This window comes from Tetranychus urticae, chromosome 1 (genome assembly GCF_039701765.1).
Source record: "Tetranychus urticae isolate SD_2017Ah chromosome 1, NJAU_TeUrti_SD_1.0, whole genome shotgun sequence".
NCBI classification, from domain to species: domain Eukaryota; kingdom Metazoa; phylum Arthropoda; class Arachnida; order Trombidiformes; family Tetranychidae; genus Tetranychus; species Tetranychus urticae.
Genome location: NC_142958.1, coordinates 3889918 through 3913002, shown reverse-complemented (window position 1 = coordinate 3913002; position 23085 = coordinate 3889918). Strand labels below are relative to the sequence as shown.

At 33.4% G+C, this 23085-nt stretch overlaps 4 protein-coding genes and 1 long non-coding RNA gene across 6 annotated transcripts; 3 read left to right on the top strand and 2 right to left on the bottom strand.

Annotated features, from left to right (window-relative positions):
* The first annotated feature begins 346 nt into the window (after positions 1–346).
* Positions 347–1047, top strand: MED11 (mediator complex subunit 11). The gene is made up of 2 exons (XM_089268708.1): positions 347–452; positions 523–1047. The coding sequence occupies exon 2, from the start codon at positions 626–628 to the stop codon at positions 959–961; it is 336 nt and encodes a 111-aa protein (XP_089124834.1). The 5' UTR covers positions 347–452; positions 523–625; the 3' UTR covers positions 962–1047.
* Positions 1048–1052: 5 nt separating this feature from the next.
* Nprl3 (GATOR complex protein Nprl3) lies at positions 1053–3381 on the bottom strand. Of its 2 annotated transcripts, none has more exons than XM_015928708.3 (3): positions 2950–3381; positions 1707–2827; positions 1053–1639 (listed from the first exon to the last, which is right to left on the bottom strand). In XM_015928708.3, exons 1-3 carry the CDS (start codon positions 3209–3211, stop codon positions 1079–1081), a joined length of 1944 nt encoding a protein of 647 aa, XP_015784194.1. In that variant the 5' UTR covers positions 3212–3381; the 3' UTR covers positions 1053–1078. The 2 variants fall into 2 exon arrangements, with proteins under 2 accessions (XP_015784194.1, XP_015784202.1); XM_015928716.3 differs by having other exon boundaries at positions 1707–2806.
* A 1115-nt stretch (positions 3382–4496) lies between these two features.
* LOC107370066 (carboxylesterase 4A-like) lies at positions 4497–6506 on the top strand. The gene has a single exon (XM_015938048.3). The coding sequence runs from the start codon at positions 4603–4605 to the stop codon at positions 6283–6285; it is 1683 nt and encodes a 560-aa protein (XP_015793534.2). The 5' UTR covers positions 4497–4602; the 3' UTR covers positions 6286–6506.
* Positions 6507–18368: 11862 nt separating this feature from the next.
* On the bottom strand, positions 18369–21592 carry LOC149094410 (uncharacterized). Its single transcript, XR_016199046.1, has 2 exons — positions 21350–21592; positions 18369–20414 (listed from the first exon to the last, which is right to left on the bottom strand). It is a non-coding gene; the product is annotated as an uncharacterized LOC149094410 (long non-coding RNA).
* Positions 18528–20465, top strand: LOC107370243 (acetylcholinesterase 4-like). Its single transcript, XM_015938233.3, has 2 exons — positions 18528–20092; positions 20162–20465. Exons 1-2 carry the CDS (start codon positions 18528–18530, stop codon positions 20331–20333), a joined length of 1737 nt encoding a protein of 578 aa, XP_015793719.2. The 3' UTR covers positions 20334–20465.
* Positions 21593–23085: the final 1493 nt, after the last annotated feature.

Here is a 23085-nt window from a genome sequence, read left to right as displayed (position 1 = left end):
AGTGTTATATATTCATAATATAATAATAATAATGATATGTTCATTTTTCACTGATCAGATAGTTTGCTCAACTTTCATTAACAGTTAAGCAACTTTCAACAATTTTGATTACATTACTGATTTTGATTTATGAAAGTTTTACTCATTTTTAAACCTATGATATGTATTTATGAAAGCTTTTAATCATTTAAAATGATTAGAATCATTAATTGTTATTGGTACTAGCTTTTGCTCTAAAATTTATTCTTCAATCGTTAAATCTTACATTAGCTCTGAATTTGAGCTCAAGTATAAATGTAAATAAGAATCAGAAGATGTCGCTACACGATTGTTTTGAAATAAAAATTTGAATTTCTTATGATTCATGTTTTCCTTTTTGTTTTGAAAATTGTTTCTACATTTCAAAATATTTAATTGTGATTTGACATTTATCACATTTTTGCAATACTCAGGTAAAGTTTATTTTAGTAAAAATACGAGCAAAATTTGTAATAATTACCCATCTTTTACTTTGATCTTTAGTCACAAAGTGTATTGACAATCATCTGGTATTGCTTCCCAATTTTACTCGCTAAAGAATCAATATCTGTTTTCAAAAGACTTCGCAAAGGATTCAACTCTAGACATGAATTTCGACAATTCTACTCAAGACTCTATCAGAGCCCTGGGACACGTTGAACAAGAGCTCTGCCAAGGAATGCAGTCTGCAAGTGCAGCCCTAGCAGAGTTAGCTAAGGATAAGCCAAGTTTAAAGCAAGTTGAAACAAATACCAACGCTTTCATGAAAAGCCTTCAAATAGTTGAAGCAAACCTGTGTCAACATTTAGTTGGTATTAATCAAATTTCTACGGGACAGACACACGAAGGGTCTGTATATTCTGTAAAAAAGATTAACAATATGGCTTGGCATCGATTGTCCCATGTTACAAGTGAACTGAACAAAATCGAGTTGCCGAAATAGCAAACTTTATTCTTTTTTAATGTACTTTGCAGAAATATGTGATCCATTTAATACGAAAAAGTGAATAAACCAACATTCAGTATGTATACCATTTTAGTAGAAAGTTAATGTAGTGATTTATTCGTATAGGTATGGACATAATTGAAAAATAGTTTTATCTTCGTGTTGACATGTGAAGAGGACATCACGAAATTTATCTATAATAGCCAAAAGCTGTGAACGTTTCACATTCTCATGGTGCATAATATATTCAAGATGATGCTTTCCATCAAAATAATGGCACAATTTGGCGAATAAAGTTAAATCTTCATAATTTTTTGAAGCCGGAACTTGACATATGCTTTCACATTCATAGTCTCTTAAGCCAAGCTCCCTAAGCAGATGTATGGCCCTTTCGTAATTGATTGAGAGAGATGATGCATCATTCACAAGATAATCGTTTTCAGAATCAACATCATCATCATTGGATAGAATACTCAGAGAATCGCCAGAGTTAAAATTGGAAAAGCGTCGCTCATTGAAGGTTTGTTGATGTTCGTCGCCTTTAGCGGTGTCATTAGTCCTGTCAGGAATGGATTTCTTTGTCAAACAGGGACTGGAATTAACTGGCAGTAAATAAACATAAGTATGCAATTGTGAAATTAAACGATGCTTCAGAAGCCAAACAATTTGATTAAACTGTGAAAAGAGGAAAAGAGAAACATTAAATTACGAATACATTTTGTTTCATAGAAATGTGATTTACCAGTTGTATCTGTTGCTCTGAGTTATGGAGAGGATTTCTAAGTTGGTCGATGCTTGTACCAAGACTAAACTCACTAAGAAATCTGAGCAAATTTGAATTGTTGAAAGTTGCACGAAACTTTTCGACCAAAGGACAATCAACTTGAGTTGGTGCTAAAGGATGGATAACATAAACATTGCTTTCAGTTAATGGATAGATCAATGTTGCTTTAGCCCAATAAACAAGTTGGCAGGTAGCTTTGCAAACATTCTCGAATGAAAGTTGAGCATCTCGAGCGAGTTGACCAAGGTTTTTAGTAGGTGCTGCGGCGTGAAGTATCCTTTTGAATATTGGCCGATTTTCAGAGATTGAGTCGAAAATTGTCTGAGGATCCCTCAATAATAATAAAGCGTGATATGCACGAAGAGAGCCAAAACAATTATTTAATTCTCTTGGTCCAATTAAAGGAACTGAACGATGATATTTCAAAGTTAATCGGTGAACTGTTTGAGGTATACACAAGTTCAGATCGGAGGATTTATTCAGCTTCAATTGCACTGTGCCATAAAATTTAAGATCTTCAAATATTTTTTTCAAATCCGCAGCAAGTTGACTTCTTTGCAGGATCAGGGAATAAGGTGAGGTTCTTGGCTCGTCAGACGGTGATGAAGCTTCGTCATGAACAGTCAACATGGATTTAGCCTCTTTACTGAGGTAAGCTTTGTCATCTTCTTCTTTTTTAAGTGCTGCCGCTATCAGTTGGCTACATTTGTGAAAACTATTGACGACTTCATGACTAGCATTAGCTCTAAGAGCAAAAACAACGTTGAAGGCTACAATATCTTTGCTTTTCGAGGTAGGTTGTGATGTTGGTGATTGAGGTTGATCTTGAGCAATTAACAGTGGATGACCAACAAAACGTACATCATTTATCTTGATCTCTATTTTTGCACCACATAACTCATTTTTGACAGCGAACAGGGTGGATACAACCCGATCAGGCAGTTTAACTACAGTTTCTAAATAAATATCGGCTGATGCTGCAGCAGCAGTAGAGCTTGCTACAGGATCCAATTCAAAACAGTATGTTGCTGAAGGTTTGTTGGGTCTGGACGAAGGACCTAGAGTGTAATGTGTGAAAACTTTAATTCATATGCAACAGAAAACAATTAATTGAAAGCATAACACAATAATAAAAACACAAGCATGGAACGAGTTTGCATGAGGCGATATAATGAAAGATCATTTGAATCGAATGGGTTACCTGTTCGGCAGTTATCTTCAACAGGGCCTGATGAATGTCCATTGTTTACATTCTCAACAACCAAAGCAAATGGGTTTTTACTCTTTTTTTCTTGCTTTGATGGAGCAACGGTATCATCATCGATCGTGTAAGGATAACGGAATAATAAACTGTCACCTCCAATAGAGCCAGCTTTAACCAGAAATATGCCAAGAAGAAATCCATCTCGATCCGGTGAGTTTGGACTAAAATCAGTTTTACTTCTGTTACAGATTGAAGACATACCAAAACAGAAGAATAGATGAAGAGAAAAAGACAGGCAAAACTGGAAAAGATAAGGGGTAATAAATTATAAATTATAAATTTTAAACTAATATTTAATAAGAAAAAATTAAAACAGAAAGACTAAATCAATTATTGTAAACAACATCAATATCCATTATTTTTTGGCTTTCAAGACAAAAAAATCAACCAAATACATGTGTTAAACTGTAAACTGTAGATGGCGACGCTTATTGCTGCATTAATTAAACGCGAAAATTTTGACAAGTCTAAATTATGATTGTAAATATTAGACAAATCAACCAGATTGGATAAAAATGTTCAATCTTTTTTGGTTAAAAATCAAATATAATAAAATCAGCATATGTAAAGTTAAGATCGAATGGTATTATTAGGTTAAATCTCATGTTAGTTGTTTCTAATCCGATGGATCCAATGTCGCGTACATAGAGTAGGTTAGGTCTACTTTCAACTGACTCTTCTTGTTCACTGAATTACCCTGCAATTTTGTTTTTAACATTCAAGATTAGATTTTTTATTTATCTCTTTATTTTCTGATTTTTTCACTCTTTCCTTGAATGTTAACTCGTATTAATCTGAATCTCGATATATAATCGTTATATAACAAGTGGTAATGTTAACATTGGAAATCGGTTGATAATTGATATTCCTATTACAATCATATCTTCCTCCCAGGATAGTACAATCAGTACTACATAATGTAATAGTACTAGGCTTATTAATCGCATTAAACAAGAACCAGAATGTAATTGAAATATTGTTCACATTTGTGCCATTTAAATGGTTATAAGAGGAGTTGATACAAGTTGTACAGATGAACTGAATGTTTTCAATGTTGTTGCAGTTTCCAAGCTAAAACCAAATACTGAGAAATTCAAATTTAATTTAATTTTCAATGGATTTGGATGATGGAATGATATGATTGGGATGGTTAAATGGCTAAATAATTTCAAAACAACACTAATCAGGTAAAAGAAAAGATTAACTGTTACGAAAGCAATCACATGTTTTGATAGCGAAATTTCAGGTACAAATGAGACAATTCTCAAATATTATACAATAATGTAACAATAATAACCTAATTTCCACCCATTTTATTCAATAGAGACTCAAACAATAATGGAATTCCAAGGATTTAATCTGAAAGCTGAGATTTAACGTCATGAGAGTGGTTATCTTATTGACAAGACCCAATAAGCTATGGCATCCGACGTCAATATAGCTGTTAATTTTATCTGGTTATCGTAATTAGATATTGGCCATAAGATTATAGCTACGAATTGTTACATTTATAACATGATCATTTGACTATTAAAGGGATCACTCAATGAAATTTGATTCATTTGCAGTTAAAATCTCAACATTTTAAACATGTTTTCCTGCAATTTAATTGTGACAGTTATATTCACTGTAATTTTATGCAATGAAATCAAATGTGAAACAAGTTTCAAGTCAACAGAAGTGACGGAAAATCCTGTAATCGAAACGAAACTTGGACTCATTCAGGGAAACCTTAGAAATGAATCTGGTTTCGTATTTGAAGAGTTTCTTGGTATCAAATATGCAACCGTTCCTAAACGTTTCAAGTATTCAACTCTTCTAAACCAAAGATGGGATGGAATCTTAAAAGCCAATGAATATGGACCCATTTGTCCTCAACAAGACGCGAAACTAGCAACGAGTGAAGATTGCTTGTACCTCAATGTTTGGCGACCTACGGGACTGAGTGATGAAACTTTATTACCAGTTCTATTCTGGGTCCATGGCTCAGGTTGGCGACATGGTTCTGGAGCTGGAAATCCTGGTGGAATTCTTGCTGCTGATGGAAAGATCATAGTAGTCACTATCAACTACCGATTGGGTGCTTTAGGTTTTGGCTTTGGTGATGAAAATGAGATTCAAGGCAACCAAGGAATATCTGATGCTATCAATGGTTTGAAATGGGTTCGAGAAAATATTGGCTGCTTTGGTGGTGATCCAAGTCAAGTTACTCTTGCTGGTCACTCGGCTGGATCAATGTTGGGTTCAATAATTCCAGTTATGCCTACACTTGATCATTCACTTTACTCAAAACTCTGGTTAATGAGTGGAGTCTCTACCATTGCAAAAATCATTGAAAACACAACCATCGCTCTAGCCAAGACTAAGCTTTTAGCATCTAAAGTTGGCTGTGGCTCTGTCACCCCTGGACCTTTGGCACCAGAAGTTATCGAATGTCTCCAAAATGTCAATGTTTCTATCCTTATTGACAGAAACCAAGACGAAGATATTAGAGTCATTGGTGGAGCTGAAGGACCAGCCTTTTTGCCAGTCTATGGAACCCCTTTGGTCCCAGCACCGGTGATCGACCTCTTCTTGTCTTCTTATGGAAAAATTGAAAAGAAGATCATATTCAATGGTGTTCATCAAGATGAAGCTACACCTTGGATTGGAAATTTGAGCCTTAATACAAGAGATGAAGCTTATGCAGGTGCTTGGTTCAAACTGTCTTACATTAAGAAAGATCTGACAGCAGAACAGATGAAACCCTTTTTTGATTACTATTTCAATGGGATCCAAGATGGTGATACTAAATCTTTTCGTGTAGCTTTGGCCAAATTTGTTACTGATCTTTCCTTCAGATGCCCATCCATTTGTTTATCAGAAATTTTCTCAACTTATCATTCTGTTCGATTTGGTGAATATACATACATTTCAGACAAAGATGGACCACAAGCTAGACCTGATGGTCCACAACATGGTGATTCGATTCCCCTTTACTTTGGTCAACCCTTCGCTTCTAATCCAACGAGGCGAAGAACAGGATCCTATTCTGGAAAAGATAAAAATCTAAGTTTACGATTAATGAAAACAATGTCTGATTTTGTTTATGGAGTCGAACCTTTGGATTGGCCTGAATTACATTTTGATAAAAAGAATCCGGAAAAGAAACCAAAGATTAAAATAATCAACCTTACAGATTCAATAGTCGAATTTGACGATCAATCTCTTTGCTTTAAATGGGCAAAACTTTTAAACTTTGAAATAACTTCCAATTCAACCAGTTTATATTGACCGACTAACAATTTCGTTTCAATATTTTTTATATTTACCAATGCTAAATACCTGTATAATACAATTTCAATTATCTGTTCTTGCATTATACTTATCATTTGAAAATATACAACTTGGCTCTAACTGAAGCTACCCACCACTTGCTAATTGTTTAAACATTATACTGGCAAATTTAAACTCATTGTTTTATAATTAAATATTATATTCTCATTTTTGTATTATTAATATCATTTCTGACATGTTTTGAAAGTTTATCAAATAAAGAAGGAAAAATTGTATAAACTGTAGTGTCTGATATTTATTAAGCTAGAGCATAGTTCTCTGTCACATTTACTGTAGCATCTCTCACGTAAACGCTTGAATATTTGTTTTTCACAAAAGTCCAACTCTGGTCCATAACAAGAGGTAGGTTGTTACTAAAAAGACCCAATTATCGTATTTATACACAAATGCTGGAAGAAAAATGGGCAAAAACGGTTATTGTGTAAAATTATTCATTCTGCCTTTAAAAACATTATAACATTTATGCATCAAATTTGTACACTAATATGTAAAAACAAGTAAAGATCGATTTCCTTCAAATTTTGACTCTGTAAGTTTGTAAAGACAGAAACTGCGCCCATTTATGCGAATTAAAAATTTCTCTGATTGATATTTTGCGAGGAAATCGAGGTTAAAGTTTAAACTTCTATCACCTCATGTACAATTATGGAAGCAGATTTTTTCATGAAAATCATAGTACCGATTAAACTTTTGATACTCACCCATTAAATGTATAGTAGTAATAGAAATACACAAGATAGCACACTTTTTCGATAATCGATATTGATTTATAATTTTTATACCTTTGACAATGCATATATCGAATTGACCTTAATTATACCGTTATAATTAACTTACCTTGTTAAATACACACGTACCTTTGAAAATACATAAGTTTGATTGATATTAATGATTATTGTACCTTTAGGAAACATTCTTACCTTTGGTAATGCATACAGCGTTTAACCTTAAATTTTCCATGATTAATGATGTAATGCAATTAAAAAAGGTTATTAGCATGCATTCATTCATTTTAACTTTAATCTTCTATCAAAGCATGCCTGCAAGGCATGTTGTGCTTAACTTTAATTATCTTTTGCAAGGATCAAGCTAAGAGGAGATTAACTGTGATCGTCCATCAAAACTTATTCAAAAGAAATAAACTTCTTAACTTTAATTACTTTTGTAACTAAGAAAGTTAAAGTAACTTTAACGATCAACATTAATCAAATTCTATGGGAAAGCCCTGCAGGGAAGATTTAGCTTTTCTTTAATCGCTTTTTGAAACATTGTTGCGAAAGATGACCAACCTTAATTACTTTTTGCACCTTTAATGCTATGAGAAGATTAAAAGAGGATGGTCACGCTGGGAGCAAACTAAATTGTCTTTTAGTATTGTAAAGCTCCGCAAAGCGGATCGTTATAATCAATCATGGATATCGTTGCAATTTTGATACAGAACGAAGTTACAGTTTTATTTCATTCTAATAATTAATTGCCGTTTATTCGTGTAAAGGTACACTGTGGAATGTAAAATAACAAGAAAAATTGGTTTTATGAAGATAGAAATGGGCGGGCGAATGAAGAGAAAGAGAAATCAGAGCGTTCTTTACTTCTGTTTTCATTCATCGTTCGGCCGAACTTGTTTGAAATTTTCATCTTCAACTCCTCTAATCATATAAAAGTAAGTACGAAAACTTTGTGATTCCTTTTATAACGTTTGAACTTGTTTCTTTTATTTCAGGCTAAACCAACTTGCTGATTACATAAAGGTAAGGAGTTTCCAAGCATAAACTGTTTACTAATCTTCTTTTTTTTCTGTGACTTTGTGGGACTTTTTGTGACTCTTTGTGAACCATTGGATTTTTTGACTTTTTATGACTTTACGTTCCACTGGATTATTTTACATCATCATTTGTACACATCAGCAGCCACCAGCAACGGAAACCAAGGTTCAACATAACCAGCATCATCACCAACTAACAGCAGCCCCCAAGCGAACCAGTGTACAGCCAGCAATCGACCCCGTCAAACCCCCGGCCAACCACCAAGCATCAACCAGCAACTACATAAAGTAAGTTTCGCATACTTTTCTTGCTTAGGTTAGGTTAGGTTAAAGCGAACTCTGTTCATTTGTGTGATTTAAAAGTTTTGCTGGACTGAAGTTTTCGAGAAAATCAAGTCCAAAGTTGAAACTTCAGTCCTCTTTTGTTCAATTATGGAAGCAGATTTTCTTTAGAATTGAGACTCTGTTGGTTTGTAGAAACGAGAAAACTGAGTGCATTTGTGGTTATAAAGTTTCTCTGATGAATAGTTCCGAGCAAATCGAGTTCAAAATTGAAACTTCAATCACCTTTTGTTCATTCATGGAAACAAATTTTCTTTTGGAATTTAGAATCTGTTGGTTTACAGAGACATTAAAACTCAATACATTTTTGATTTGAAAGTTTCTTTGATCAAAAAACTTGGAGAAAAGCAAGTCCAATGTTGCAACTTCAATCGTCTTTTGTTCAATTGTAGATTCAGATTTTATTGAAATTTAGACGCATTTAGTTTGTAGGGACATAAAAACTGAATCTAATTGCGATTTGAAAATTTCTCTGTTTGATAGTTTTTGAGAAAATCAAGTTCAATTTTGAAATTTCGATCGTCTGTTGTTCAATTATGAAAGCACGCAATGTTACAATATAAGAGGCCTGAATAAGGAACAATCTCTTTAATTGAATTTTTGCAATGATCTTGATAAATTCAAATTGTTCGATGGTAATCATCAGTTTGAATATTAGTAGTAGGAAACCATACGCTTCAAGCACAAAGTGAAGGGTCAATAAAAAGAAAGAAAATTAAACCTTGATGCGGTTTCAGCACTCAACAAGTTTAAGAGCTAAATGAAAAAACAAATTAATTAAAGAATAAGGAAAATTAAACGCCTGGGCTGATCTCTCCAGATTAGACATTTCAATAGTTTATGTTGGATTTGCGAGATTAGGGATATCGACTAAAACGCGAAAAAAATGAAATCAGTTAATTGTGAGATAGATGAAATTAAATATTTTTATCAATTATTTATTCATGTGCATAGTGAGCAAAATATTTATTTACAATAGAAAGAGTCTCGATTTGAGGAAGCCTTTGATGAAGAAGACGTGACTTTCGAGGTATGTTCGAGGTTATACTTGCCGCTTCTGTGATACAGGTCTCAGCACCAGGACCAGCGACATTCGTCATGAAAAACCACAAAAAAATTATGTATTGGAAATTCAGTTAGAAAATACATGTCAAAACTTGTAAATGCAAGTTTTACCATGCATTCTCTATGGGTGGCAATACAGTGAGTAAACAAAACTAGAAAAAAAAATTCCAAGTTTTTTTCCTTACTGTATCGCCACACATAGAGAATGCATGGTAAAACTTGAAAAAAAATGAATTTTTTTTTGGATTTTTTATATATATAATTGGGTTGTGATTCAAAACGCGTTTCACTTACCTGATAATTGACCGCTGCTACCGAAATATAAAAAAAGAGAAGCAAAATAATTTAGCAAAATTATTTATTTTAATTATCAAATCATATTGAATACATTTTGGGATTGATACAGAATTTATTTTTTGCCCTGCTCTCGTGCAGCTCTGTCGGATCGGCCATCAGGCGGGCGAGTCCATACTGATGAACCGATGCAGTCGCTCGTGCACGGCGGTATAACGCAAACATGACCAGGGGCCCCTTCGGCATTGCATTTTTTCTCGTGGCGGATACCACTAGCCCTGCAGCTGAGGCCTATGCCACAGTAGCGGCAGGTGTACTTGCGAGTATAACCTGTAACGTCATCTTCATCGAAGGCTTTTACCAGCTTGAAGTCAGAGGGCAGCAAACCAAGGGGCCTCGCGTCATCCACCTCACCTGCCTTGGCTTTCCTGCCGGTTGGTATCCTTTATTATCACCAAGGTGTCCTCCCACTCGGCAACGCCAACCAGGGTCCGAGTACATTTCACATCCATATATCCACGCCGTTTGATAGATTTGATCGGGTGGTCACCAACGGCTGCAGATCCTTGGATCGATGGTGTTGATGAGGGTGCTGTTGGTGCTGGTGTACGGCTGGCCATTGTATGATGAGAGAGAGAAAGAGAGAGAGAGAGGAGAGAGGAGTAGGAGAGAGAGTAAGTGTGTCCAAGAAGTATTAAGAGAAAAGTCTGAAGACTGAATGAATAAAATCTGAAGATCCAATTCGCTTTATATACTAATTCTTCATCAAGATAACTTATCGGTCATCATCTTAAGTGCTTTTCTGAAAAAACCACAAATTTTTGTTTACCTTATTGAGACCTGAATCAGATAAGATAAATCATCATGATTTATCTAATCTTCAAATCAAAATGTTTACCCCGGGCTATATGAAATTATTAGGAAATTTTGCTTGTAAGTTAATTGATTTCATTAATCTCGAGTATCAAAAGATATTTCCTAACTCACGCGTTCACGGCAATTAAGAAACTGTTTAATCTCGAGAGATCAGCCCCGGGCGTTTAATTTTCCTTATTCTTTAATCTATTAGCTGCTTTCTAAAAGAATCATGTTTCTTTATTTACCTCTTTAACTTGTTGAGTGCTGAAACAGCATCAAGGTTTAATTTTCTTTCTTTTTATTGGACCTGCACTTTGTGCTCGACGCGTATGGTCTCTTTTGTGCTCGAAGCGTATGGTTTCCAACTACTTTTTATTGAACTTTTGCAATGATCTTGATAAAAGTCAACTTGTTCGATGGTAATCATCAGTTTGAATATTTAGATCAATTGAGACATTTAAGATGTTGTATTATTCAAAGTTTTGTTATAAACATCGGTGCAATTAATTCCCTAATCAAATTTAGAGGCAGATTTGGCTCTGAAAATTGGGCTTTCAGACAGTCCGGACTATCTTCAACTGAGAGAGAATTAATTTTGCAAATTTATTTTATTGCTTTCATTTCAATGTTTGGATATGTCAATGATCAAATTCATCAATTTTGCGCAAAACTTGACAGTTAGATTGTATTGTAAATAAAATTTTTAGGTTTGCTCAAATCAAATCATTTTGTATACTTGAATCTTAAACTGATATAATATGGTGAGAAATGATCGTCTTTTATACTTATCTGTTTATTCTTGTTTTAGTTTTCTTTTTTCATTTTTTTTATTTTACAAAATTTATTATTTCTGAAAAAATTATCCAAATGCAAACATTTACTGGTTCATTTTTCTGTTCTTGCCATGTAGGCAATGTTGAAATTGTTCAAATTTTAATGTTAAAAAATTAAATTTTCTATATTGCTGACTAAAGAATGAGCAAAAAATAAAAGCAACAATGCTTACAGTTAAAAGCTGATAAACACAGAACAAGCCTTTGTTTAACTAGACATAATCAACATGAAGCGTACCTTACAAGCGTAGCGAAGACTATGGGATCACAATTTTTTTACAAAAATCCTTTAGTTTTTTGAACAACTTTGTTGCAATGTATAATAAAGTAACTAAACATGAACCACCTATGCAAACACAGATGATGCGCGTACGAAAGAAAGATAAACTTGATTAATGAACTTGACTAAACCGGTAGGGGAAAGGGACAAGAAAAGGAAAATCCGGATTTTAGCTGCAAGTTCCGTTTTCGAACTTTTTTTCGCGGTTTTTCTTCTTATTCATAATAAGGTAGTGCAACTAGAAATTGACACATAATTTCAAAATTGAATGGCGACAAAACGACTGCACATAATGGCACCAAATTTTAAACAAAACAGACAGGATGTCTGACGGTTAATTTTAGGTATTTTTTAACCCATTATATTGATCCACTTTTAATCATGGCGTCATCAAGTGAACATGAACGTAGAAAAGTTAACAGTAATTTATATTTTAGTGGCAATTTTTCTTATGCTAATCAACTGTACAACCATATTAAGTATTTAAAAGTTTCCAGATCAACAGTTAATCGTACTTGGAATCGTTTAAAGTCAAATTTATCCATAGAAAGAGCTCAAAGTTCAGGTCGGAGGCCATATAAATTAGACGCAATTAAAACCCGTCGGATACTGGAACCGGTGGAAAACAAAGGTGAAAAACCGTCTAAAGTGGCCTCAAAATTTAATGTGAGTCGTCAACATATATCTAATATACTGAAAAACAATCACCTAAATTATTACAAGAAGATTGAAGCGCCCAAATCCACGGCTGAACAACAACAACGTCAACAAGAGAGATTGAATTCCTTATTAAATGGAGAGTTAAAAGTGAGCGGAAAAAAGCATTTGATTTATGATGATGAGTCCTATTTTCCGTTCAATAACTGTCACATTGGGTCAAATAAAGGTTATGATGCAACTGAAAGAGGAAAAGGAAAAGAAAATTTGGTATTCAAGACCAGGGAAAAATTTGGCAAGAAGTTATGCGTTTGGATAGCGCTATCGAAAAAGGTCATTCAGAACCGTTTTTTGTCCCAGCAAATTGTGCCATAAATGCTGATATTTATTCGAAAAATTGTATTAGACAACGTTTGCATCCTTTCATCACGAAAAATTACACTAAATGACGTTATATCTTTTGGCCAGACGGTGCCTCATGTCACTACGCTCACACAACTATCAATACCTTAGACGAACTTGGCCTTAAATACATAAAAAGAGAGGAAAATCCACCGAATATTCCTCAATTACGTGTAGTAGAAAGGTTTTGGGCTCATCTAAAACAAAAAGTTTATCAAGATGGTTGGTCAGCAAAAAGTTATCACCAACTGAAATTAAGAATAATATCAAAACTTAAAGAATTTGACCTCAACTACTTAGAGAGACTTTGTAGAAATGACCGCAAAAGTATCCAAAAAGCAAGTGTCGATGGTGTATTGTCAGTTATTGTTTAGTTTAAATAAAAAAATCGGATCAAAATCTCAACTGATTATTCAGTAATTAAAAATTAAATTTATGTGTCAATTTCTAGTTGCACTACCTTATATAAAGCCTTCTTAATGCGGAGACTATCTCACTTCTTCTCCTACTTCACCGACTGTGCATGTTTTTGTGCTTACATTTTTTTTGCAAAGTTTGTTCCCTACTTCTCTTGACGCTTTTGAAGTGTTTGGTTCAACTAAATAAACCATCTTGATTCTGCCAATACCAATAACAAGACCAAAAAGACCTGCATAGGAATTCCCCCATGTGGAGATCGAAATTAGAATTGATGCCTCCACGAGCCAATCTCCGTCTTAGAAACCTCCAGCTGGATTCGATATTTTGAGTTTAGGCTCCAGTTTCAGGGTCTACAAAGTGCTCAGAGTGGTTGACGGTTTTATGAACATATCCATATGATTCCAGGCTATAGTAACCACGCCACAAATCAGAATGGATTTCACTACTAGGCGCACCATGTTTCTGTATCAGGGGTAGCAGGGACTCCTCACTTCTACTATTCTCAGGACATATTGCGAGACGATAGTCATTACTACCTCTTTCAATCATTCCCAAAATCTTGTGGCCATACACCATCCTGCCAACATTATACTTTCTCTTGCCAATTTTGCACTCGTCAATCTCGACAATAACTCCTGGGCCACCAATTTGTCATTCTTCCGTGATTGAAAATTGATATTTGCCACTTAGACAGAAAATATTGAGACAGTGAAACGATCACTTTCAAAGTCATCAGAGGTAATTTTCGGGATTTCGACCTTTGACCTTTAGGGGCCATTTGAAGGTCTTTTAAAAATTTGTGAGGTATTTTGATGACTATCAGGAAGATTCAACATTATATCAATAATAGTAATCGAAATATGGCCAAAATAGGGCAAAAAGACTGAAACTCATGCAAAAGCAGTTTTTTGTAACTATAATATCTCCTAAACGGATGAGGTCCCGAAATTGATATTGGCAACATGCCTGATTAAGAACATGCTGCAGATCTGGAAATAAAAAAACAACCATCAAAGGTCATTTTTCGGGAGTTTTCCCTTCAACTTTAAAGGTCATTTGATGTTCATTTGAAAATGATTGTTATATTCGATTCAATTTCTAAAAGATACATCATCGTATTTCTAATAGTCATCAAAATATAGCTCTAACTAAGACAAAATCCTCTTCGAAATGTTGAATCTTCTTTCGCTTCACCGTCTTTTTCTCTGTGTAACAATGAGTTGAAGTTGTAACATCAACAAGATGGCAGAGCGATATTTCAGACTCTAGAGCAAGAAAAAAGTAAGGCAATCGGATGTCATCGCTCAATGAGTAAATTTAGAAAATATTGTGGTCTCTTAGACTGTTAATAAAATGTAATGTCAAGTTAATTTTGTTGCCTATCATTTGTATTGGTCTCATCTGCGCCACTCATCAAAAAAAACCCGTTTCGCACCTTCAGTCGAAAACTTCAGTCATTCATTCAAACTCACCCAATAGAAAGTGAAAGTATTCTCAGTGTAAACCTTTAAATACCTCAGCTATCAATCTTTATAACCAAAATTTTTTACTTGTTTTAAAGTAAACAAATATTACCCCACATGTATATATCTAGATAGTAGCAAAGGAATTATACATTCGATGTCCAATTCATAAATTAAGTCTATTCATTTACCAAAACTATGCATCGACTTTTTTCGAAGTTAAGTTTCGTTTTTTGTTTAATCTAATAAAAAATACGATAGCTTAAATTCGTTACTAACGCTCCGATTTTGCCGAGCGATCGTCTGACCTAGTTAGAGTTTGCTCCACGTAAAGAACTGTATGTCTAGACAGACATTGTAAATGAAAATTAAATGAAGAAAAACAAGCTCATTAACACAATAAATTTGCTTAATAAAATAAATTTTTAAATAAATTTTACATTTTCTAGAGGATACTTATTGGAAGAATTTCATAGGAACGCCCGAAGAGTTGCAGCTGAAGCACAATATTTATTGTTTGATTAAAGGGGAGGCTAAAAACATGTAGGAGTTCAACATATATTTAAGGTTAACAAGTTGAAGATGGATTTGAGTTACAACATATCTCAGTTACAATATTAGGGGAACAAGTTGACAATAGGTACAAGAGGTTCAACAATCAGTAAGAGGTTAACAACCATTAGGCAAGATAGTGGATGGTATCGGTAGTAAGGTAGGTGTTTAGGAACCCTAAAAGTCAGGCACTGACTCTATTAAGGCTGGAGACTGAAAGGTTGGAGTGAACATGAGTTAGAACTGACCATTACAATCCTTTTTATACCAAAAGGCTCGCTTTATCTCCCTTCTTCTCCCTCACACAATTTCAATAACAAAGGCAATCATGCTATATCATAACAAGACAATATTTCAATAATGATAACATCTATTAATTAGCAATACATTCATAATGGAGCATTATTCTATCGTTTGCTAACTAAGAGATCAGCAAAGCATCACTCCTTACCAATAGTAAAATCAATCGAGCATCGCTTATTATCTATGCACCCTGTTATTGGTTTATTTAACGACTTTATTGTTCAATTTTCGAAAAATTTTCAACCTTAATTCACAGCCAATCCATAAAATTAGGATTTGATATCCGTACATTGAATCTTTGGTTACAAAATACTCTGTCATCGAAAAGTGTACTTTCCACTAAATTATTACAAAACAAAACAGTGAACGCTTTCTTATTACATTCATCTATTGCTAAAGGACCATTAGCAATTTTGCTTAGAGAGAAAAGTTTTATACAATTTGACAACTTATCTACTTCAACTAATCAACAGTTCATTTTATTTTGCGTCAATAAGTTTCAACAATCATCGAAGATCTTTTCGGTGATGACACAATCACTTTTTCTCCTATGGAAAGTGGACCATCAGTGGAATTGCCGTCAGTTTTACAAACAAAGGTATTTTTTATGGCTGAAAACGTGTAAACAACTGAAATTTCAAATTTGAACACTTCTCTGGCTGCGATGAAACATCAAATCGAAAAACAAAATGCTGCCATACAACTTATGGAGAACATGTTAGCAACAGCTAACTTTCTAATCATTCAACTAAATGAAGAATTGAATTCATTAAAAAACATTGTATTCAACCATTCAATCATCTTTAACAAGGTTATTGTTGACACCCAAGGTGATAATTGGGTTCAAGTGTCGAAATAAATTTGAATTTAAATTAAGTTTCTCTTTCATTTCAACTTTATTTGATAACCGGTTTCGCGATGAGCCAGAAATGCCTTTTTTATACTGCTGTTTAAATTCTGAAGAAATTAGTTGTTACCCTGTTTTCACCTAACAAAATAACTATTTGTGCATAAAAGTGACAATTGTGTCTTTCTAGTGTAACGGTGAAAAAAGGAATTCATGCTAACCTGAACGAATTACTCCTAACAAATTAATGCACCCTTTTTGCACTCAATAACCAATTAATTAATTCTATGAAGTATCTGACAAAAGAGAGTAAGGGGTGAAAAATCGCTATAAAAATGTAAACTGTAATCAAAGAGATATGGACAGAATCAAAATGTACCTCAACCAGTAAAGTTGTTTTAAATAAAGTTATATTAATCTGTACACTAGCTTACTTAAAACACTTTAATGGTTAAACTTTTCAAATGATTTGATTAACCAAGACATAATACTTGTAGAATTCAGTTTATACAAATTTTTATTGAATTTAGTTGCTTAAACGATTACTCTCTAACTCTTACGGTCATCGAATACGGGTGGGTCAACCTGAAAATTGAAATGATCTGTTTAACAGAAGCAACTTCAAAGAAATTAATTTTTACCCGTTTTTGCTCATTTTTCTTGCAGTGTTTGCTTTAAGTGCATAAATGGGACTATTGTGTTGATTGTGTCATTTTATTAACAACCAAAGAGGTAACACGCAATATTACAATATAAGAGGCCTGAATAAGGAATAATCTCTTTTTATTGAATTTTTGCAATGATCTTGATAAAAGTCAACTTGTTCGATGGTAATCATCAGTTTGAATATTTAGATCAATTGAGACATTTAAGATGTTGTATTATTCAAAGTTTTGTTATAAACATCGGTGCAATTAATTCCCTAATCAAATTTAGAGGCAGATTTGGCTCTGAAAATTGGGCTTTCAGACAGTCCGGACTATCTTCAACTGAGAGAGAATTAATTTTGCAAATTTATTTCATTGCTTTCATTTCAATGTTTGGATATGTCAATGATCAAATTAATCAATTTTGAGCAAAACTTGACAGTTAGATTGTATTGTAAATAAAATTTTCAGGTTTGCTCAAATCAAATCAAAGCAAATTTTATTTGGCTGAAAATTCCTGCTGATTTATCGATGCATCAATAAAACATCAATCATGTTTCCAAACTCCTTTCGTATTGAATTTTCTATAAATTTATCGAAATTCAATCCATTCATTGTTCGATACCTTTTCTTTTCGCAGAAAAATGAAAAAATCCAAAAGCTCGGCTCCTTGTTACGATGAAAGGAAAAACGATAACAAAGCACAAATTAGTTTCTATTAATAATACATTTACATGTACATGTACTTCAATACATTCAGTCGAAAATTCAATTCAATTTAATCGTCGAACGCAGTAGTTTGTCGGAGACACCCGACTTTGATAAATGATTTTTACCACAAAATATTGTGAACTTTGCAGATTTGCGCAACAATAAATTGACACTTATTATTATACTTAATATTATACTATCAATATATGGCTTTTATATGAACTGAGAGTTTTCCATGTTCAATACGTCTAATCTCAGCTTTTCAATACTCAAATACTGGTGCTATTAACATAACTTAAAATAATTTAATTTAACAGAAAATGTCAAAAAGGCAAAATATCTAAAACTTATGAATTGAAGTTAAAAATTGAAGATGATCAACGATCAAAAAGTAAAATTTCCGATGCTTTGAAATTGTAAAAACGGACCAAAACAGGGTTGACTCTGGAGCCAACTTGAACTCAATCATAGAACCAATTTACACTATTAAATCCAATTTTTCGATAGGCACTGAAGTAATAAATTGATATTGGCATTTAGGATCAATTCAATGATTAATTATTGTCCTCATGACAGAGATATAAGTATATCTAAATAAATTTATTGCAGACAAGTTAGTTTATTATCGGTTCTATGTACCAAATATTGATTGTAATTCAATTATGATTAAGATCTATTCTTTGTTCCATTTATTTAAGAAGTCGTAAATCTCAATTATCGCATTTATATTTTGTCCTCGGATGCTCAATACAAAAAGCCAATGTGTTTACATTCCATGTTTTTTGAATTCCACAATCAGAACCAAAACATATTTCTCCATGAAGTGTGAACTAAATAGCCCAATATATTTACTAATGTCTGTAATACTTTTAACTGCAATGCCTTTCGTGCTTCTTCATTTCATTTATGGAAGTGCGGTTACTGATGACGCTCAATTAACAATTTCAACAGGATCATTAAAAGGGAAAGTGGTTACATTTCGAGGCATTAAAGTATACCAATTTCTTGGCATACCTTTTGCTGAGCCTCCGATTGGAGATTTACGTTTTAAAAAGCCATTACCAGTGAAGTCATGGAATAAATTGTTGAATGTTGATCGATGGGGCCCTCATTGCCCTCAAATTAATTTTCAATGGTCAGAAGATTGTCTTTATTTGAATGTTTTCACCAGCTTTTCGGCTTTAAATGTGGCTAAGAACATCGAAAGCACAAATCAAAGTCGATCTGTTATGGTTTGGTTTTATGGAGGTGCTTTCATTAGCGGATCAGCGAATATGCCAGATCTTTATGATGGAACAATGTTAGCTGCTTTAAATGATGTGATCATTGTTACTGTTAATTATCGTATTGGTCCACTTGGTTTCTTGTATCTTCCTGAATACGGTATTCCTGGAAATATGGGTTTATGGGACCAACAATTGGCTTTACAATGGGTTCAAGATAATATCCACTATTTTGGTGGTGATCCAGGAAAAGTGACCATATTTGGTGAAAGTGCAGGATCTCGTTCAGTATCACCTCAATCAGTAGGTTTATTCAACAAAGCAATCATGCAAAGTGGAGTCCTCTCTGATTCTAACAATACACTAACACGACATGCAAGTTCATTGGTTTTCCTTGATAAACTCAACTGTTCTCAATCCATAGCAACAGATGTAAAGTCTTGTTTAGCAGCTTATAGATTTGGAGCAGTTAGCGAAGCTGATTCAGTTTCAGTTGGAGTAGTTGTTGGCGATAAATTTATTCCAGATTCAATTGAAACAGCCATATCTAAACAAAATCTTGATCCCAATATAAAAATCTTATTGGGAACCGTTGGGTACGAAGGAGCATTCTCGTTGGCCTCTACTATCGATCCTCAAATGTTTGATCCTATTAATCCTCTAAATTTGACTGCATTGGATGTAAGGAATATCTTGAGAAAATGGTTCAAACAATTCTCAACGGACAGTTTAATGCAAATTTATTTCGCTAATGTTGATCCAAACGATTCCGATAAACTTCGCCAAATATTATCCAAGGCTGTCGGAGATGTGCAAATTGCTTGTCCAGCTTACATATTAGGTCGTAAGCTTGTTAAAGACAACAAACAATCAGCTGTTTACGCTTATTATCAAAGTCAAAAATCAATTACTAAACCAATCTATCTTTTCCCATACGGAAGCACATGGTTCCCTGCTACTCATACTAATGATCTTCCCTTCGTCTTTGGCTATCCATTTGCTGTGAATGAAACATACGACAAAGAAGAAGTAATTTTATCTTCAATTATGATGCAGACTTGGACCAATTTTGCAAAACATGGGTATGTTATAGATTGCATGTTACGAAAGTGATCCATTACCAACTTGATAATCACTGTCCTTTTTAACAGTAAACCAGGATTCATAGGCCAAACTGAATGGAAATCATGGAGTCAAGGCGACTCTGGTAGTTTCCAGTACCCAACAATGGAATTGAACTCGATAAACACGGGTAACATTGAAACAACACCAGTAGACTTTTGTTTCACAAATTGGCCATTTCCAGCTTACGATGACAGTTAACGTAAAGATCACCTAACTAATGTAAAATCAACTATTACTATTAACGAGAATCAGTGGAAAACCAAAAACCAAATAAAAACGCTATTGAAAAAAACAGAAAATTAAAACAAATTAAAGATTTTTTAAGAAAAATCTTGAAGTGCTTTTGATAAGGGAACATTGATCATTAAAAGGGGACGCAGTATAATTAAAGATTGAATTGTTATTAAATTAAAGCACAAGCCCTTGATATTATCAAATTTCCCCTTAAACTTGAAACTTGACCAAAATAACAAGATTGCACAAAATCTGGTCAAATGTAACAATGTAAATACAAAAACTAACCAGAAAGTTTGAACATTTTGGCAAAAGATCACCTCAGCAAAATGTGGGATAAAATAATTGCCCAGTCAACAAAAAGATAACATTGCAATAGAAGATTGGTAAAAAATGAAACAAATGCAGGCAAAAATACAAAAATTGACAAATGAAAACAAAGTGAATCTCGATGAACAACAATTGAACTCAAATGTTTAAAGTTGCATGGAAAAAAAGCAAAAAGATTCTCAAGAGAAACGAAATCAAGTCACTTAAAACTTGAAAAACATTTCAAGAGTAGCTGAGGAAATTTCAGGGGTAAAACAGCAAAAAAAACTGAATACAAAGCTGAATCTGAAGACAATACAAGCAAGACTATAGACTAGAAAAAAGGGAAAAAAATTCATGACAAAAAAATGCAAGTCCAACCTGAACAAAATTACCATCTGTATCATGTTTACCATGAAATAACAATCAAACCTTTTTTGAAGCTTCACATTGATACTTGATCAACATTGATAAAAGCCTCAAAGGCATCATCCTTTACCCAACAACAACATTTCCAAGTTGCAGGTTGAACAAAATAAAAGGTTGAAAAATGCTGAAGCTCAAATAATGGGAAGAAGCGAAAAGAGGGACAAAAAAAATGGTACAAAAAAATGGGCAAAAATGAACTAAAAAAGAGTTACATTTTCTTGACTCAGTCATTGTAACTTTACCCTGAAGTCTTTAATCATATAATAGGTTGAAAGGCCACAGACAGAATGAAGTTTGATGGATAAATATATAAATAAATGTATGAAAAAAAGCGTGTCATAAACATTACAACAAAGGCTTAATGTGATGATACAAAAAGCTCAATGATAATGAGACTATTAAAGGTAAACTAAGTGAACCATTGAACACGTTTAAAGATCATTTATTGAGAGTAAAAAAAAGACAATCAATTTTGATGATATTACCATTATAAACAGATAAATGTATAATATAATAATATTAAGATTGATGATAATCTGATAAGACAACATGAACTTGGGTGAACAAAGCTTGAGACAAGATAAATTGAATCCAAGACTTGCAAGTTGAACCCGATAATTAAGATATTGTTTACAATCCATTTGTAAACATCTTTAAGAAGCGCGTTATTTAATTGCAACTTTGTTCATTAGTTTTTTGTTTCATTTTTCATTTTTAGATGAAATCTTTTTTCGTCTTTTCTTCCTTTAGTAAATTTTATCGTTGAAAGTTTCACTTTTTTTCACCATTCGCTTCTTCATTGTTGAGTTATATAAAAAGGTAAATTTTGATTCTATAACAATCAATGTCAACATATTCGGTCTACCATGTATGATTTATTTGGTTTACAGGTTAACACAAGGTTACATGATTAAACCTGAGAAACTCTGGAAAAGAAAAAAATGATTTAGGTTTGCAAGCGAAAAATTTTTCTGCTTACTCCATCATCATTATCATTATATAATGATGATGGCGATCATCATAAACAACAACAATCATGCTTTTAATAATAATATCCTCATCTACTTTTTTTCCTCATTTTGTTTCTCTTTTCCATTTTTGGTATTTCTTTTGTTGCCTTTTCCAAGTTGACATTTTGCCTGATGGATTAGCCTTTTTAGCTGAACTTTCACGACTTTTAAAACTTTAGTCGATGACATCCCCTGTTGGGTGAAGGGAAAATGGCTACAAGGGATTTCATTGAAATGAGCTTATTGTTTTAATTGTAAAATTTTGTGATTTTGTCCTTTAGTTCACCTAGATGGAAGCGCAATGAAAAGGTAAACTCAAAGCACTATGAGTAGCTGAGGAATGGAAATATTCTGTATAATCAATATTTTCAAGATGAGACTTTGACAAGGCTACTAAACAACGTCGCTTTGTTTTGCATTTTTACAAAATTCAACTATTTATCGGAGCTTAGCTAAATCGGAGCTAAACCACGAAGATGGTAACGTTTGAAGACGAAAATTTTTCGAAGATTATCAGTGAAACTTGAAAGGAGGAACCAGGAAAATTATAAACTGTCAACTTACACCATTGAGAACAAAAGAGTTGCCAGTAAATAGAAGTAAAAGTTATTTTATTTTCCCTCTTTTCTTCATTTCTTTTGATAAACTTAATGTCGCACATTATTATGAAGCATAATAATACTGACTGGGAATGCATATATACATTTATATGCATGCATTGAGAGTCAAGAATATTACAAGGAAGGAAAAAAGAAGAAGAAAGAAGAAAGTTTCATGTTATGCTTTAACATGCAATTTACTTGTGATTTATGATGATACCAAATAAATGATGTTAAGGTGAAGGGTAAAGCGAAAAGGAGAGTAAAAATGATGGAGAAAAGAAAAGGTGAAGAAGAAGAAAAAAAATTGAAAACTGAAAATATCGTGATGAAAATGATTGTTGACAGTAGGCAAGTTGAACACACACA

What these genes read in the sequence shown, in the direction of transcription:
- LOC107370066 (XM_015938048.3), top strand. Translation starts at nt 4,603, where the DNA reads ATGTTTTCCTGCAATTTAATTGTGACAGTTATATTCACTGTAATTTTA.
- LOC107370243 (XM_015938233.3), top strand. Translation starts at nt 18,528, where the DNA reads ATGCTCAATACAAAAAGCCAATGTGTTTACATTCCATGTTTTTTGAAT. An exon ending in ACCAATTTTGCAAAACATGG is followed by an intron (nt 20,093 to 20,161) that starts GTATGTTATAGA and finishes CCTTTTTAACAG; the next exon opens with TAAACCAGGATTCATAGGCC.
- Nprl3 (XM_015928708.3), bottom strand. Translation starts at nt 3,211, where the DNA reads ATGTCTTCAATCTGTAACAGAAGTAAAACTGATTTTAGTCCAAACTCA. An exon ending in TGAAGATAACTGCCGAACAG is followed by an intron (nt 2,828 to 2,949) that starts GTAACCCATTCG and finishes TATGAATTAAAG; the next exon opens with TTTTCACACATTACACTCTA. An exon ending in CAGAGCAACAGATACAACTG is followed by an intron (nt 1,640 to 1,706) that starts GTAAATCACATT and finishes CTCTTTTCACAG; the next exon opens with TTTAATCAAATTGTTTGGCT.
- MED11 (XM_089268708.1), top strand. Translation starts at nt 626, where the DNA reads ATGAATTTCGACAATTCTACTCAAGACTCTATCAGAGCCCTGGGACAC.